Source organism: Pecten maximus, chromosome 6 (assembly GCF_902652985.1).
Source record: "Pecten maximus chromosome 6, xPecMax1.1, whole genome shotgun sequence".
Taxonomy (NCBI): domain Eukaryota; kingdom Metazoa; phylum Mollusca; class Bivalvia; order Pectinida; family Pectinidae; genus Pecten; species Pecten maximus.
Window position 1 is genome coordinate 11,892,561 of NC_047020.1, and position 18,104 is coordinate 11,910,664.

The 18,104-nt window shown below is 35.1% G+C and overlaps 1 protein-coding gene across 9 annotated transcripts in view; it reads left to right on the top strand.

Annotated features, from left to right (window-relative positions):
* LOC117328971 (probable phospholipid-transporting ATPase IA) overlaps positions 1-18,104 on the top strand; it is a 120,455-nt gene that overhangs the window by 76,070 nt on the left and 26,281 nt on the right. For 7 of the 9 annotated variants that reach the window (XR_004533085.1, XM_033886617.1, XM_033886621.1 and 4 more), the window contains exons 24-37: positions 1,099-1,163; positions 2,816-2,905; positions 4,206-4,262; positions 7,117-7,199; positions 9,310-9,415; positions 9,563-9,640; positions 10,760-10,870; positions 12,516-12,590; positions 14,062-14,184; positions 14,572-14,650; positions 15,272-15,333; positions 16,248-16,304; positions 16,668-16,775; positions 17,745-17,833. Coding sequence is in view for 8 of the 9 variants with exons in the window: in XM_033886617.1 (XP_033742508.1) it covers positions 1,099-1,163; positions 2,816-2,905; positions 4,206-4,262; positions 7,117-7,199; positions 9,310-9,415; positions 9,563-9,640; positions 10,760-10,870; positions 12,516-12,590; positions 14,062-14,184; positions 14,572-14,650; positions 15,272-15,333; positions 16,248-16,304; positions 16,668-16,775; positions 17,745-17,833 (1,183 nt within the window). In the remaining variant the exon portion in view is untranslated. Of the gene's footprint in view, positions 1-1,098; positions 1,164-2,815; positions 2,906-4,205; positions 4,263-7,116; positions 7,200-9,309; positions 9,416-9,562; positions 9,641-10,759; positions 10,871-11,820; positions 11,896-12,515; positions 12,591-14,061; positions 14,185-14,571; positions 14,651-15,271; positions 15,334-16,247; positions 16,305-16,667; positions 16,776-17,744; positions 17,834-18,104 lie in introns of all 9 variants that reach the window. The other 2 variants (XM_033886615.1, XM_033886620.1) reach the window with 2 other exon arrangements.

Genomic DNA, 18,104 nt, shown 5'->3' on the forward strand with positions numbered 1-18,104 from the left:
GAGACAGACAGCAGACCGCCATCATGTAGGTATGTACTGGAGACAGACAGCAGACCGCCATCAATATAGGTAGGTACTGGGGACAGACAGCAGACCGCCATCAATATAGGTATGTACTGGAGACAGACAGCAGACCGCCATCAATATAGGTAGGTACTGGAGACAGACAGTAGACCACCATCAATATAGGTAGGTACTGGAGACAGACAGGAGACTGCCATCAATATAGGTAGGTACTGGAGACAGACAGTAGACCGCCATCAATATAGGTAGGTACTGGAGACAGACAGTAGACCGCCATCAATATAGGTAGGTACTGGAGACAGACAGTAGACTGCCATCAATATAGGTAGGTACTGGAGACAGACAGCAGACCGCCATCAATATAGGTATGTACTGGAGACAGACAGGAGACTGCCATTAATATAGGTAGGTACTGGAGACAGACAGGAGACCGCCATCAATATAGGTAGGTACTGGAGACTATTTTTCAATCACTTGGTTCAATGCAGTTTGATTGGTTAACAGTTGAAGACCGCTTCACCATGTCCTGGAAATGATAATGCATAAGAAGTAGTTCGCAGTTGTTTTGTCATATTTTTGAAAATATTTATAGATTTTTATCAATTTATTACTTTAAAAAAAACTACTTGTTATTTTGTTATTTTGTTATTATTTGTAATAAATTGAAATAGTTTCATACATTTCCGAATTTGTCTGTTTTGCATATTAATTAGCAGCATTTCAAATTAGGTCTTATCCTTACACCACACCTGATACTGTGAAAATAACACACGTTGACACAAAACAGGTCAAGTCATTCTCAGAATAGCTTTTTTATTGTGGTAGAAACAGGTCACACAAACTTGAAGTTGTTGTATATGGTATTTCTTTCACTCTCATTAGCTATTTTTCAAAGCTAAAGCTCTTGTTTTTGTAACTTTTAAAAATTAACTATCTCAAGAGAAAGAAATACAATATACAACAACCACTCATTGTGTAACCTCTATTTATTGATATTTTTGCTATTTAAAGGATATTTTAGAATCTGTAATTGCTGTATTGTGTGTATTAAATCAGAACTTTTTCTCTTTAAAGGGTATTCCTGTAAATTGTTGACCCAAGGCATGCCATTGTTGATCGTCAATGAACACAGTCTAGATGTGAGTACTGTTAGTAGGATAGCTGTAGTGTGTTTATAGTCTAACATCGTTTCTGATTATATAAGTTTTGATTAAAATGTTAGAAAGCTTTGTCCGTATAGTAGAACTCAAAATGCAGTAACTTAGATGGACAGTTTTATTAGTGACCCAGACTTTTGTGCGGGTGCCCTAAAGTAATCACTGTGTACCTCGCTGTCCATCCTTCAGTCTGTCTGTCCGCTCTTTTATTTCCCATGCAATAACTTGAGTTTCCATGTGCCAATTGAACATAAACCTCATACAGTGCTTTCTTATTGAAAGTGCTTGCATGGGATTGCTTTCTGTGTCAAAGGTCAAGGTCACTGCTGCTAAATATAGAAAATCAGTTGCCATGCAATAGCTTGAATTTCCTTGGGGTGGTATAACTCAAACTTCAAACAGTGCTTCCTTATTGTAAGAGCTTGTTTGGATTGCTTTTCAATGTGAAAAGCTCAAAGGTCAAGGTCACTGTTGCTATGAATGGAAAATTATTTTCAAAGCAATAACTCAAGTTCCCTCATGCGGATGAAATTCAAACTTCATACAGTGTTTCCTTATTGAAAGAGCTTGCTTAGAATTGATTTTCAGTGTCAAAATTTCAAGGTCACTGTTATCAAATATAAGTAAACTAATCACCTTTTATGCAAAATCCAGAGTTTGCTTTAGCTAATCTTGCTAAAACTTTTTTCAGTTCTTCCATGCTTAAAGTGTTCCTTAGAATTGATTTACAGTTTGAAAGGTCAAAGGTCAAGGTTACTGATACTATAGATAGAAAATTAGTTTCCTTGCAATAACATGAGTTTCCTTTGGGCCAATCGAACTCAAACTTCATACAGTGCTTTCTTATTGAAAGTGCTTGCTTGTTCACGATAAACATCAACCCCGGCAATATGGCTTCTTGATGATTACGGAGGATATATATCCACATGGCAGGGCCCTTGCAGTGTAGTTTCTATTATTAGAAAAGAAGTCTTTATACCCCCTACCCCCTACCCTACCCTAACCCCCCCCCCCCCCCCCCCCCCCCCCCCTTGCATCCCCCCCTTTTTCAGAGAGTTATGCCCCCTTTTATATAAAAATTGAATACTGTCCTTAAACAAACATTGTCTGGCTATGCATTAGCTCAGTTTTCAAGTGCTGTATTGCCAATTATATTTGGGGGGGATATTTCTTGCTATTTTGCAGACCATTGATATGGTCACAAAAATTTGATCCATGAAATGATAAGACATGGTTATATATTATCAGGAAATGAACTGCAGATAAGAATAACTTATATTATACTGTCATTAGCTGACCTGGTTGCCTCCAATCATTCAAGGTTATTTCAACAATTGTAATTGTAAAGTTGTGATATGCTGTACAATCACATATTTAACACTTTGTAATTTGACATAGGGAACAATATTCACGAAAATTAGTTATCCTCTGATAAGCAGATCACACACTTTCAATTTGTTAAGAATGAATGCTTTTTTATCAATGAAAATTTTGACCTGCAAAAATAACCAGCTATATGGTACCTACATAACATGATGAAGGCTATAACCCTTTTCAATTCATATTTCTTGTTTCCATTTTGTTGTATAAATATTGTCTCTGTGTTCACAAAATGAATGTACTTATGATTGAAGGGAACACGCGAGACATTAAGACGTCATGTGGGCGAGTTTGGCGACCTCCTGCGTAAAGAAAATGACGTTGGCTTAATCATTGATGGACAGGTATTTATACTAAATTCCTATTTGCTTACTTTGATAGATTGAAGTTTATCGCATGGCTTTGAAAACTACTTGATGTTGAGCCAGAATTTCGCAACATATGCTAATGTTTGATAACAAACCAGGAACATTATTCAATTATTAGAACAAAAAGCTAATTTGAGGTTAAGAAATTGGATGAGAATAGAAGTAATGTGATGAACAATACAGTGTATGACTTATATAGTATCTTTTCTTATCTTCACTCTGCACTCCAGTTTTTTCTTATCAGCACCTTTGAAAACATTTTTTTCAGTTTAAACATTTTTGTACACTTTTGTTTTCATTAACTCCAATATATCATTTTTCTTCTCCCATATAGCTGTTCCTATGATCTCATAATGTATTTTTTTCGAACGTCTTTGCATGGAGGTTATTTCTATATTCCCACTGAATGAAAACACCTCTAGATATGCCTACTGTATGTTGCTTGAACTAATTAAGCTGGAAGGATTTTGCTAAGGATCTTCATTAGCATCAAAGTTAAAGCCCCCAAACAGTTCTGTAGGTGTTATGGAGAAATATTCCACTTTTTTATTGGCAGTACGGATTATTATATAAAAAAAGATAAATCGGCTCAACTGTCAGTCATTGATATTTTAAAGAATTACACAAGAAATTAGAAAATTAAAGGAATAAATTCTGGCTAGAGTTAGGATGGTATTGTTTTCTGTGTTAATTTAGTAAAGTTTCTACTCCGTACAGTTTTGGTTTGTTTAGCATGGGTTTTTCAGGCTGCCTATTCTATAGTTGAGTTGATAACGCTTAACATTCTGTCCTCTCTCTCTGAATCTCTGTAGTTATCTCTGTATATATACATACTAACTGATAATGCACAATTAAGAATGACAGTTTTAAAATTGAAAAAATAATTCTGAATCAGAAAGCGATAAATGAAATATTTATTTCATCTAAAAACAAAAAGAAAAACATTTAGTTACAATATCTTGTTGTTTTTTAATGATGTATGTAAATAAGTTTATAACCAGCTGTATACTAAAGATATCTGTACTAAAAGACTGCAGGTCTGGAATCTTTAAATATGGATCAAACAAGAAAATATATACAGGAACATGTGGTTAATATAATAAAAAAAAATGTCCACTTAAATTGGGATATATCGTGTATATAACAATCACAAATTGATACTTTGTACAATCTTCTGGACTTCATCATCAGAGCGTCAGTTGAAAGCACTTGAGTCTTTCTCTCTGTTCATTATAGCAGTATCATACTGACCATGTTGCTTTTCGTATTGCTTCAGACACTGGACTTTATCTTATCCGACCGTCCTCCAATCAAACGCCCCAAAAGAAAAAAGGTTCATTCTATGTATTGATGGTATTGATTGGTTGTTTGTGCATCTTGCAAAATCCCTTCAGCTTCCATCCATATCAACTGTGCTATTTTTAGATCTTTCATGCTTATTTCTGTTGTTTTCTATATTATCTGTGTGTAACTGTGGTGATTATCTGTGTGTAACCATGGTGATTGTGTGTAACTGTGGTGATTATCTGTGTGAAACCATGGGTGATTTTGTGTGACCATGGTGATTATCTGTGTAACTGTGATGTGTGTACCAGTATTCTCTCTAGCTAGTGTGTGTTGTTTACTGCAATAGTTTCAACTCAATAATCCTTAAATAGTTTTAATTTATTGAAATTTAATAACTGCACAGTAATATGAGGTCTTATCGTGAGTTTGATCCAATATTTTGTGTGATTAGCTTGAGGGTGAAAGAGAGAATTTGATAAGTAGTTTGTCTCTGTACATCAGTGGGGAAAGTATAACTACACCATTATGAGATGGATGCTGATATGGGTATTACCATACTAACTAACTAATCATCAGCATGTCACTTACTAACACTATAGAGTTTATACCCCTGTACCACAGTATTAAGACATTTCCACACACCATCATCCTTGTATAACCTTAATATTTACTTATATCTTATACAGTCAATTCAACATGATAATATGTTTGTTGATAATGATGTCATGTATATACTATTCACCCATCATGTAGAGAGTTACCTCCCATTATAAAGAGAGTTACCTCCCATTATAAAGAGAGTTACCTACCATCACATGGAGTTACTGCCAATCATAACAAGAGTTACCTCCCATCATATAGAGAGTTATCTATGATCATACTCAGAATTTTGACCTATATATCATGTAGAGATTTGCCTTCCATCTTGCACAAAAATATCTCCTATCACAGAAAGAGTTACATCCCATGATACATACAGATACCTCCATACACACAGGTACCTTCAATCACCAACATTTATCTCCCATTAAACACAAAGTTACATCCCAATATACGGAGTTACCTTCCATTATACAAAGACATATCCACCATGCATAATACATAGTTACCTCCCATGCATCATACACAGAGTTACCTCCCATGCGTAATACAGAGTTACCTCCCATGCATCATACCCATAGTTACCTCCCATGCATAAAACAGAGTTACCTCCCATGCATCATACACATAGTTACCTCCCATGCATCGTACACAGAGTTACCTCTCATGTTTCATACACAGAGTTACCTCCCATGCATCATACACAGAGTTACCTCCCATGCATCGTACACATAGTTACCTCCAATGCATCATATACAGAGTTACCTCCCATGCATCATACATGGGAGGTAACTCTGTGTTACCTCCCATGCATCATACACAGAGTTACCTCCCATGTATCATACACAGAGTTACCTCCCATGTATCATACACAGAGTTACCTCCCATGCATCATACACAGAGTTACCTCACATGCACCAAACACAAAGCTGCCTCCTATCATACACAGAGTTACATCCTATCATAAAGAATTTGGTATTTTCTGTTAACATTTTCTCAGGTATAGGAGAAAATAAATCTGTATTGTGTGATGAAGACAATCCAAACCCCAGGGGTAAGAATACAGAGTCTGTGAACTAGCAATAATTTACACTCATGACATGCATGTATTGAAACGGAATTAGATATCAGACATAGCGTAGTTACTGAAGGCTTAGTATCCCTACTCTAGTTAAACTGAGCTAGTAATCTTAGGTACGTTGTACTTATTCTCACTAACCTACAATTCTAAGAAACACAGTTACCGGGATTGTATCAGGGGACACTGCTATATACAGTGTCCAAGAATGGGATCAAGGTGATGATCCATATCTCATCAGGAAGGAATGTCTGTGTCAAAGCTACACATGCTTATAATTATGGGAAATTTGTATCTGAAATATGGGTCTTTTGTCATTAGATGATTTGGATAAGCTTAAGAAGATGCTGCATATTAGAAAAATTAATCAGGAAAAAAGGAAAGAAAATATATGTATTTGATAAAAATCGCAATTTGTTGAGATATCTTGTGAGAATGCTACAGTGACTGTCAGTCCTTTGGGATTTTGGCCTCTGGATATATTACAATCTGATATCTGTAGAGCTGTTATAATTCTGGCTTAGGTTTATATATTACAGTGTAGAAATAGATTTGTAGCTAGTGGTAAAGCATGCTCAGGACGTGGGGTTTCTTTTATTCTGTCGTGAATGACAGACTTTTTTTTTATTATATATAGGATAGCTTGGATTCTGCTTTATGATATCAGGGAAGAATTATATATTTCTTTTGTATTGTTTCATAATTTGTAAACTTCATCTAAAATATATATATATATAAAAATTATATTATGTTTTGATCTTTTTATAATCTTGACAAGTATTACATTGTATTTTATTTCTCACTTCAATCTAAATAGCTCTATTGAAATTTATGTTGTTATATACATGTATATATCTGTGTATGTCTCTAACCTGAATCACATCATATTACTTTTATAAAACCTAAGATCCTGTCCTGATAACCGTCATGATCTGTCAGCATTTAATATGAAATAATCCAAACAGTTGATATCTGTTTACTTGCCCTTCACCCAACAGGAATGGGTTTGTGGGAGCTGGAACAGTTAGGGTTAGATACAGTAAAACAAAATGTTCTCTACTGTCTTCATTGCTTTTGCTCATACCTGTTTATGATGTGTTATGGATGTCTTAGTCTCCTTTGCTCTTGACTGCACTTATTAACAATGTGCTATGGAGATCAATGTCTTCTTTGCTCTTGTCTGTTATACTGCTCTCTCATATTCTTACTGTATTTATTACAGACACTGAAATATGCATTATCCTGTGACTGTCGACAAGATTTTCTTGACATAGCCATTTCTTGTAAAGCTGTCATCTGCTGTAGGTAAGTATGCATATATGAATCTGTGTCAACTAGTTTTATTTGGAGCAGAAACTGGTTCTGAAAGATTTCTCATTACTTAGCTACGAGATCATCAATGCATCAATGTAGAAAATAGGATAATTGAAAAGAAAAAAAATTCAAGTTCATAGTCAGTTGTTATATAACAGGAAGGAGTGGTAGTCAGTTGTTATATAATAAAAAGGAGTGGTAGTCAGTTGTTATATAACAGTAAGGAGTGGTAGTCAGTTGTTATATGATAGAAAGGAGTGGTAGTCAGTTGTTATATAACAGTAAGGAGTGGTAGTCAGTTGTTATATAACAGGGAGAAGTGGTAGTCAGTTGATATATAATAGGAAGGAGTGGTAGTCAGTTGTTATATAACAGGAAGGAGTGGTAGTCAGTTGTTATATAACAGTAAGGAGTGGTAGTCAGTTGTTATATAACAGGGAGAAGTGGTAGTCAGTTGTTATATAACAGTAAGGAGTAGTAGTCAGTTGTTATATAACAGGGAGGAGTGGTAGTCAGTTGTTATATAATAGGGAGAAGTGGTAGCCAGTTGTTATATAACAGGGAGGAGTGGTAGTCAGTTGTTATATAATAGGGAGAAGTGGTAGCCAGTTGTTATATAACAGGAAGGAGTGGTAGTCAGTTGTTATATAACAGGAAGGAATAGTAGTCAGTTGTTATATAACAGGGAGGAGTGGTAGTCAGTTGTTATATAACAGTAAGGAGTGGTAGTCAGTTGTTATATAATAGGGAGAAGTGGTAGCCAGTTGTTATATGACAGGAAGGAGTGGTAGTCAGTTGTTATATAACAGGAAGGAGTGTTAGTCAGTTGTTATATAACAGGGAGGAGTGGTAGTCAGTTGTTATATAATAGGAAGGAGTGGTAGTCAGTTGTTATATAACAGTAAGGAGTGGTAGTCAGTTGTTATATAATAGAAAGGAGTGGTAGTCAGTTGTTATATAACAGGAAGGAGTGGTAGTCAGTTGTTATATAATAGGGAGAAGTGGTAGCCAGTTGTTATATGACAGGAAGGAGTGGTAGTCAGTTGTTATATAACAGGAAGGAGTGTTAGTCAGTTGTTATATAACAGGGAGGAGTGGTAGTCAGTTGTTATATAACAGGAAGGAGTGGTAGTCAGTTGTTATATAACAGGAAGGAGTGGTAGTCAGTTGTTATATAACAGGAAGGAGTGGTAGTCAGTTGTTATATAACAGGAAGGAGTGGTAGTCAGTTGTTATATAATAGGGAGGAGTGGTAGTCAGTTGTTATATAATAGGAAGGAGTGGTGGTCAGTTGTTATATAATAGGGAGGAGTGGTAGTCAGTTGTTATATAACAGTAAGGAGTGGTAGTCAGTTGTTATATAACAGTAAGGAGTGGTAGTCAGTTGTTATATAACAGTAAGGAGTGGTAGTCAGTTGTTATATAACAGTAAGGAGTGGTAGTCAGTTGTTATATAACAGTAAGGAGTGGTAGTCAGTTGTTATATTACAGGAAGGAGTGGTAGTCAGTTGTTATATAATAGTATTGTGGTACTGTGGTTTGAGCTAGGAACTTTTCACTCTCAATAAACATTCATTCACCCACTCACTAGACTTAATGAAAATTCTTACTAGTCAGAGCTTATATACCGTAAAAGTGGATATTTTTGCGCTAACTTGTATCTTTTATATTTAGTATTTTTATGTGTTAATATATTCGCGTGTGGAAATTTTCGCGGAGATTTACTGATAGCGAAATAAGCGAAAATTTCCACACCGCGAATATTTCCACTTTTACAGTATATAAGACCACCTAAACTCTCCACTTTTATTCTGTCCACCAGAGTTTTCCCTTCCCAGAAGGCCAAGATGTATTTGTATTATGCTATTTTCATCCACCAGAATTTCCCAAAAGGCTGAGCTGTATTGTAAGATGTTATTTTTGTTTACCAGAATCTCCCTTTCCCAGAAGGTCGAGCTGTGTAATAATATATCATTTCTGTCCCCCAGCATTTCCCTTCCCAGAAGGCCGAGCTTTGTAATAATATGTCATTTTTAACCCCCAGGGTTTCCCCTTCCCAGAAGGCCGCGCTGTGTAGTAATATGTCATTTTTAACCCCCAGGGTTTCCCCTTCCCAGAAGGCCGAGCTGTGTAACCTTGTAAAGCACTCAGTGAAGGCTATCACCTTGGCGATAGGGGATGGTGCTAACGATGTGGGCATGATACAGGTAAGTTAGCTTTGGTAGATATATATAACAATAATTACATTACTGGTGTTCTGTGTTCAGTTCATTTTCAAAACTTTGGTAATTAAGGTAGTATTGAGACTATATAATGTCCTGTTGTATATTACTGAGACATTGTTCTGATTACAGGCTGCTCATGTTGGTGTTGGGATCAGTGGTGTAGAGGGACTACAGGCAGCATGTGCCTCTGACTACGCAATCGCACAGGTAGGTGAATTGCAATATCAGTCTCACAGGTAAATCGCAATATCAGTCTCACAGGTGAATTGCAATATCAGTCTCACAGGTGAATCACAATGTCGCTCACACAGGTAAATCATAATGTCAGTCTCACAGGTAAATCGCAATATCAGTCTCACAGGTGAATTGCAATATCAGTCTCACAGGTAAATCGCAATATCAGTCTCACAGGTGAATCACAATGTCACTCTCACAGGTGAATCGTAATGTCAGTCACACAGGTGAATCACAATGTCAGTCTCACAGGTGAATCACAATGTCAGTCTCACAGGTGAATCACAATGTCAGTCTCACAGGTAAATCACAATGTCAATCTGTCAGGTAAATCACAATATCAGTCTCACAGGTGAATCACAATGTCACTCTCACAAGTAAATCATAATGTCAGGTTCACAGTTGAATCACAATGTCAGTCTCACAGGTGAATCGTAATGTCAGTCACACAGGTGAATTACAATGTCAGTCTCACAGGTGAATCGTAATGTCAGTCTCACGGGTAATTAAAATCACAATGTCAGTCTCACAGGTAAATCACAATATCAGTCTCACAGGTAAATCATAATGTCAGGTTCACAGGTGAATCACAATGTCAGTCTCACAGGTAAATCACAATATCAGTCTCACAGGTAAATCATAATGTCCGGTTCACAGGTAAGTCACAATGTCAGTCTCACAGGTGAATCACAATGTCACTCTCACAGGTGAATCACAATGTCACTCACACAGGTAAATCACAATGTCAGTCACACAGGTGAATCACAATGTCACTCTCACAGGTGAATCACAATGTCAGTCACACAGGTAAATCACAATGTCAGTCACACAGGTAAATCACAATGTCAGTCACACAGGTGAATCACAATGTCAGTCACACAGGTGAATCACAATGTCAGTCTCACAGGTGAATCACAATGTCACTCACACAGGTAAATCATAATGTCAGTCACACAGGTGAATCACAATGTCACTCACACAGGTAAATCACAACGTCAATCTCTCAGGTAAATCACAATATCAGTCTCACAGGTAAATCACAATAGGATGAAGAGAAGCATACTGTTGATTTGTTCTCTTGTTCTTTTGCAGTTTCGGTTCCTGAACAAGCTGTTACTGGTTCATGGTGCTTGGAGTTATGCCCGATTGTGCAAGATGATCCTATACTCATTTTACAAGAACATTTGTCTGTACGTCATTGAGGTATGTACAGTGTTTTCTCTGCTATCTGGTCTGGTGTCTGATGTAAAGAATGATACAAGTATCTAGTTAGTACTGGTTACTGTTACACTAGTGCTGTGATGTTCATTTGTGACAAAATGTAATTTACTATGATTTATTAATTTCTACATTTAATGAACTCTTAATAATTGTCCATTGATTTTTTAAATGATACTTAACGATACTTAATCAATTTAGAAACATTATGATAAACTAGATAATTTCGAGAATTGAATAATGTTCTTTTCCCATATCTTATGAATGCCGATTCAATCTATAGTATATATTTCCTGGGAATGTATCTTTGTGTACAGGATTGGAACATAATGACACCATTGTACAGAAGAGTGTTGGAATATTGTTGGCCTGAATCATAGCTTAAATATCTTATTAAATTACTGAACAATCCATATTGGGTATACAATTTGGAATTTTCTTCTATAGACCAACCCTATTAAAAAATCTGTCTCATGAGGGACCTCCATTTTCATCCCTTAGAGCAGTTAAGTTCCTAATTGAGAGAGTTTCTGAGAGACTGTACAAGAGGCCATCACTATTAAGAGACAACCAGATCTCTTGAGAGACCACCACAGTTAAGAAACAACTTCTGTTAAGTGCATACCCCTATTAAGACACTGCTTCTATTGAAGAAAACATTTTTGAGTCCCTCCTTTACACCAAGTTTAATTGAATTGAGTGGAAACATAAATCTGTTTTTCATCATGAATACTTTTCCTCAAGGGCCAATCCATGTCATATTAAAGGGAATACACATAATTGTATTAGCAGCAGTACAAGAGAAGGAAAAGAGCATCTTTTCAAATGACTGTTAATAAGAGACCATCAAAAGACAGAAGTATATATGGAAAACTATGTAATGGTGTGGACAAACATTGTATTACTATGTTGATCATATCTTTGCTACTTTTCAGTTGTGGTTTGCCATAGAAAGTGGCTTTTCAGGGCAAATTGTTTTTGAGAAGTGGACAATTGGTTTATATAACGTGGTATGTACCACAGGACTATCAAACTGTAATGTGATTGGATATATCGTTTGGCAGTTGCTTGGTAACCATGCTGATTAAATGTTGTATTTAGATGATTGGCCACTTGGATAGTCATGTGACACCAACATATGACAGGATCTAAAGTGACCTCTGTAGAAGTGTTATATCTCAGATATTCCCAAAGTAGTGATAGTCAGCTTGTAACTTGACCAATCAAATTTAAGGTTTGACTTAATGAGCACTGAAATCTTTAATTTGATTGGTCAGGTAATGATTGCAGATATGTGGAATGTTTGAGGTATAATCTATACCATGTAACCCTGACCTTGGTTGAGGTTTTTTAGATGAGATCAATGGAGGAATATTTCAGTTTGTTTGGAGGAAACTTTCTTTTTACTACAATTTAAAACTTGAGGCAAACTTCTAAAGGTAGTCAGTCTTAAGCTGATCAAAACTTTAGAAAACACTAGAAATGAGTCCTTCAATTTTGAATTATATGCTGCAGATAATAGGGTGTGCATGTTAACATAAAAAAACAAACTGACTTGTGCCTTCCAACATTACTGTGTTCCTTAGAGAGACAACCTGCATGTGTCTGTTTATTTCTTTCCTTCCCACAGTTTTGGTTTGCCATTAGGAACGGGTTCTCTGGCCAGATCCTGTTCGAGAGGTGGAGTATTGGCTTTTACAATGTGGTAGGTACAAATGTGTTTCATCATCTATGGCTATAGTTAGGAATGTATTTATTTGTGGAAAGCCAGGGACTGTACAGGGGGGGTTGGGAAGTGATTTCAGTCTGGATGGGTGGTTTTAGATAAATACCTCATATTTATATACATATATGTTGGACGATATTTTGTCAAAGGTTATAAAATTGTTTCAATCTGTTTTCATGCCTCCCCTTCAAATGGAGGGAGACCTCACATATTAGCTAGTACTGGTTCTTCTTATAATAATAGTTTCTTTCTGGCCATTACTTATATACTGTTGAAGATATACCAAACTGGCTGTATACATCAACTTGCATCACTTGACGTCACTGTGCAGTGCACTGCTGTGAGGTCATGGTCACAGTGACCTAACAAGGTCAAAGTTCAAATAAGTACTAATTGTTTCAATAATTCTTGTCCAATCATGAAAATTGCTGTATACTTTAATCACCAACTGACAATGTACAGTGCTCTGTCATTGGATCATCAAGGTTAAAGGTCAAGTGCCAATGTTCATCCAAGCCATAACTTATTTACCATTGAAGATATCTTGATAAAACTTTGCAGTATATTTGCACTACCTGAAACTAATGTGCAATGCACTACCTTAATGTCACTTTGAACTTGATATCAAGGTGAAAGGTCAAAGTGCATACTTTTCTAATTGGTTTTTATCTGGCAGCAACATTTGAATCATTAACGATATTCTTATGAAAGCTGATGTGTACCTTTATCACCCCACTGACAAAATGCAGTGTGACCTTGAACTAAAGGTTGAGAGTCAATGGAGTGCAAAAAAAATCAGTGCCTAGTAAGAGAGAAGGAGAGACTTTTTTTACAAAACAATCTCGAGTTATTATTTGATATTGTGAAGAGTGGTTGTTTCTGGTTTGTTTGTATCAAGTACTGTATTGTGTTGTATGATATACACATATCAGTCGTGTTTTTACTGATCTCTTTGCTTCTGTGAAATAACTTTGATTTAAATGATATAGAAGGATAATGAATTTCTGTTATATCAATTGGTAATCATATGATCAAAAAATTATTCTAGAATTCAGTTGATTTGCTTGTTGTTTTTTATAAATCTTAATAAATAAATAATGATAAAAAAGAATGACAGTGGATGCAGACATTCCAGCATCGGTATCTAAATGATTTGAAAATCCTTTTCATTATAAAATTGTATCAACATAAATCAAGCCGTGTGATGCTGTTTCAATTCAAGACTATTTCAGACTGAAATAAGCCATTTAGCTGTATGATTTTTGTCGTTCAGATGACAATATCTTTATCATAGATTCAAATTTAGCTCATTATTTGAAATCTGATATTTTTATCTGCATTTAAAGCATTGGAAACAATTAAATCATTTAACAATAATTGATGTTATTTTTTTTAAAGTGATTGATGATTGATACCATGTGATTTAACATACCTTGTGTTATTACCCCAGATATTTACTGCGGCTCCGCCCCTGGCCATGGGACTGTTTGACAGAATCTGTAGTGCTGATAGTATGATGAAGTTTCCTGCACTGTATAAATCCTCACAGAATGCTGAGTACTTCAATGTGAAGGTCAGTACATACATCAAGGTCAAGGACATATATGTCAGGATGTTAATGTCAACTTTACTTTTCAATATTGAGCTAAATATATTCAATGCCAAGGTCACTCTTCAATAGTTTCCAAAAAAACGATGTATGCATGATCGATGAATCATTTACTTGTGCATCTCAAGTTTTACCAATGTTGCTAACTGGGTTACTGAAATATATACGTCTCTGATTGGTAGGTATAATCGGGATAGGTTACTGTTTATATAGTATAAAACTGTAATAACATTAATTTCAAACACTTCTGCCATCAGTATCCCCTCTGATTGACTTTATTATAATTTTTATTTCACATTTATTTTGTAATTATATTTCTGACCTGTAAGATATTTTTTTATTGTTCTACAGGTATTCTGGATGTGGATAATGAATTCAATTTTCCATTCAATACTTCTGTTTTGGCTTCCAGCCTTATCTCTCCAACAAGGTAAGTGTATTGTCTCAAAACGTCAGGTTTATTGTCTCAAACAAGGTCAGGTTTATTGTCTCAAACAAGGTCAGGTTTATTGTCTCAAACAAGGTCAGGTTTATTGTCTCAAACAAGGTCAGGTTTATTGTCTCAAACAAGGTCAGGTTTATTGTCTCAAACAAGGTCAGGTTTATTGTCTCAAACAAGGTCAGGTTTATTGTCTCAAACAAGGTCAGGTTTATTGTCTCTTACAAAGTCAGGTTTATTGTCTCAAAAAAATTCAGGGTTATTGTCGCAAACATGATTATTTTTATGATAACGGAAGTACGGAAAGGACCTGTATAGGCTTAGCCTGTTGTCCAATCCATTTTTATATCTAAATTCTATCTCTATTATGAAATATTGTATGTAAATTAATTCAAATGCTTGATTGAATAAAATATTTTGAAATAAAATGATTATTTTTACAATTTTTGTTTTTGATGATAATATGGTTGTGTGAAAAATATGGTAAACTTTCATAAATTTTCCACAAATTTACATACCTGTATGTAATTTTATATCAAAGAATTTCTCAGAAGTTTGACCTGCAATAAAAAATATCAACCCTAAGTTTGATTGATCTGTTTTCTGTTACAGATTCTGCCTTTTCTGATGGGAAAGTAGGAGATTATCTATTTTTAGGAAATTTTGTATATACGGTAAGATTATCAAATATCCCCTTCTTTGTTTGTATAAACGGTAAGATTATCAAATATCCCCTTCAAATTTTGTATATACGGTAAGATTATCAAATATCCCCTTCTTTGTTTGTATAAACGGTAAGATTATCAAATATCCCCTTCAAATACATGTATTGTATATACGGTAAGATTATCAAATATCCCCTTCAAATTTTGTATATACGGTAAGATTATCAAATATCCCCTTCTTTGTTTGTATAAACGGTAAGATTATCAAATATCCCCTTCAAATATTGTATATACGGTAAGATTATCAAATATCCCCTTCTTTGTTTGTATAAACAGTAAGATTATCAAATATCCCCTTCAAATATTGTATATACGGTAAGATTATCAAATATCCCCTTCAAATTTTGTATATACGGTAAGATTATCAAATATCCCCTTCTTTGTTTGTATAAACGGTAAGATTATCAAATATCCCCTTCAAATATTGTATATACGGTAAGATTATCAAATATCCCTTTCAAATATTGTATATACGGTAAGATTATCAAATATCCCCTTCAAATATTGTATATACGGTAAGATTATCAAATATCCCCTTCAAGTTTTGTATATACGGTAAGATTATCAAATATCCCCTTCAAATTTTGTATATACAGTAGAGTTATCAAATATCCCCTTCAAATTTTGTATATACAGTAAGATTATCAAATATCCCCTTTGAATAATTTTACATGCATTGAAAAAAGAAAATGAAATAAACAAAATGATTCTGTAAACAAGAATATAACAATACTACATATTACTTACAATGAGGATGTTTCAGAACCTGCTTTTATTTCTATATCAGAGTAATCATAGGAGTAATACTAATTACCAGCACCACATTAATTACACTGCATGGTTATGATGTGTATCTTCCACAGTATGTAGTTGTGACAGTGTGTCTTAAGGCGGGCCTGGAAACCAGTGCTTGGACCTGGGTAGGTATACACCATCCTAAAATATTTCCTCTCACATTTAGGTTGTGATTTCTTGATCCTACAATAAATACCGGTTTCTGGTTTCAAGCAGTTGTTTTATGAACAGTAAATGATAGTCTCTAGTTGTAATCAGTGTTGATGATATAATCAGAGTTTAATTTAATAATAGCTCAAGGAAAGAGGGGAGATCATTTTCGGAACTGGATTTAAATAATTTCTCATATCAATATATCTGGCATTGTACTGAATTAATGTGATAGAGCCATCAATTGTAAAAGTATCTGTATGTATTTTACTATATCTACCTGTAAATTAACTATATGTACCTTTAATTAACTCTACCTGTATATTGTGTACCTACAGCTGACACACCTGGCTATATGGGGCAGTATAGCGAGCTGGTTCCTGTTCCTCACCGTGTACAGCCATATCTATATGATTGTCGACCTTGCCCCAGAGATGCTTGGCATGGTATGTTATAGTTCACAACAAGGGTATAAAAATGAGACTAAAGTCCAAAGTATCTTAGTAAAGTACACCTGGCCGGTAAACTATAAGAGTGCAGTGCATCAATACAAAAGTACCACTGTGACAATAATTGTTTATAGCTCAATGCCTCAGTTAAAAAGTACCATTTTCAGTTACCAGTAATATTAAAGCTCAGTGCCTCAGTAAAATACCATAGAAACCAATTACATTGTATAACTCAGTGTCTCAGTAAAATACCATAGAAACCAGTTATAGCTCAGTGTCTCAGTAAAATACCATAGAAACCAGTTATAACTCAGTGTCTCAGTAAAATACCATAGAAACCAGTTATAGCTCAGTGTCTCAGTAAAATACCACAGAAACCAGTTATAGCTCAATGTCTCAGTAAAATACCACAGAAACCAGTTATAGCTCAGTGTCTCAGTAAAATACCATAGAAACCAGTTATAGCTCAGTGTCTCAGTAAAATACCATAGAAACCAGTTATAGCTCAGTGTCTCAGTAAAATACCATAGAAACCAGTTATAGCTCAGTGTCTCAGTAAAATACCATAGAAACCAGTTATAGCTCAGTGTCTCAGTAAAATACCTTAGAAACCTGTTATAGCTCAGTGTCTCAGTAAAATACTATAGAAACCAGTTATAGCTCAGTGTCTCAGTAAAATACCATAGAAACCAGTTATAGCTCAGTGCCTCAGTAAAATACCACAATAGTTCAATGCTTCAGTTAAAAAGTACCATTTTCAGTGACCAGTTATATTAAAGCTCAGTGCCTCAGTAAAATACCACAGAAACCAGTTATAGCTCAGTGCCTTATCTTTGGTTGTCACATATTGCATAAAGAAATCTGGTCTTGTGCTCCATTTTATACAGAGTTATAGCCCTTTGTTTCGTACTGGAATAGAGAACAACACATGTCTCATGTTACTTTACTTTATTGTTTTGCCCTCAGGACTCCCATGTGTTTGGCTGTTCTATATTCTGGATGGGTCTAGTCCTTATTCCTTTCATGTCACTCATCCGCGACGTCGCATGGAAAGCGTAAGTATTGTTTATCTGTTAATCCTTCATCTGTGCTGTCACATGAAGTGTATGATTACTGTATATCTGTTCATTCTTAGAATCATCTTGTTTCATTGAAAGTACTGCATTTTTGTATCTAAATCCCTGAAGTGCTATCTTTAATGTGTCCACAAATGTTTTAGGTAGCTGTACATTGTACGATCTTCACCTTTAAGTGCATAGAATTAAATTTGTTTTAAGATAACCTTAACCGATGAAAGACTACATTTGTAATTTCAAATTAACTCTT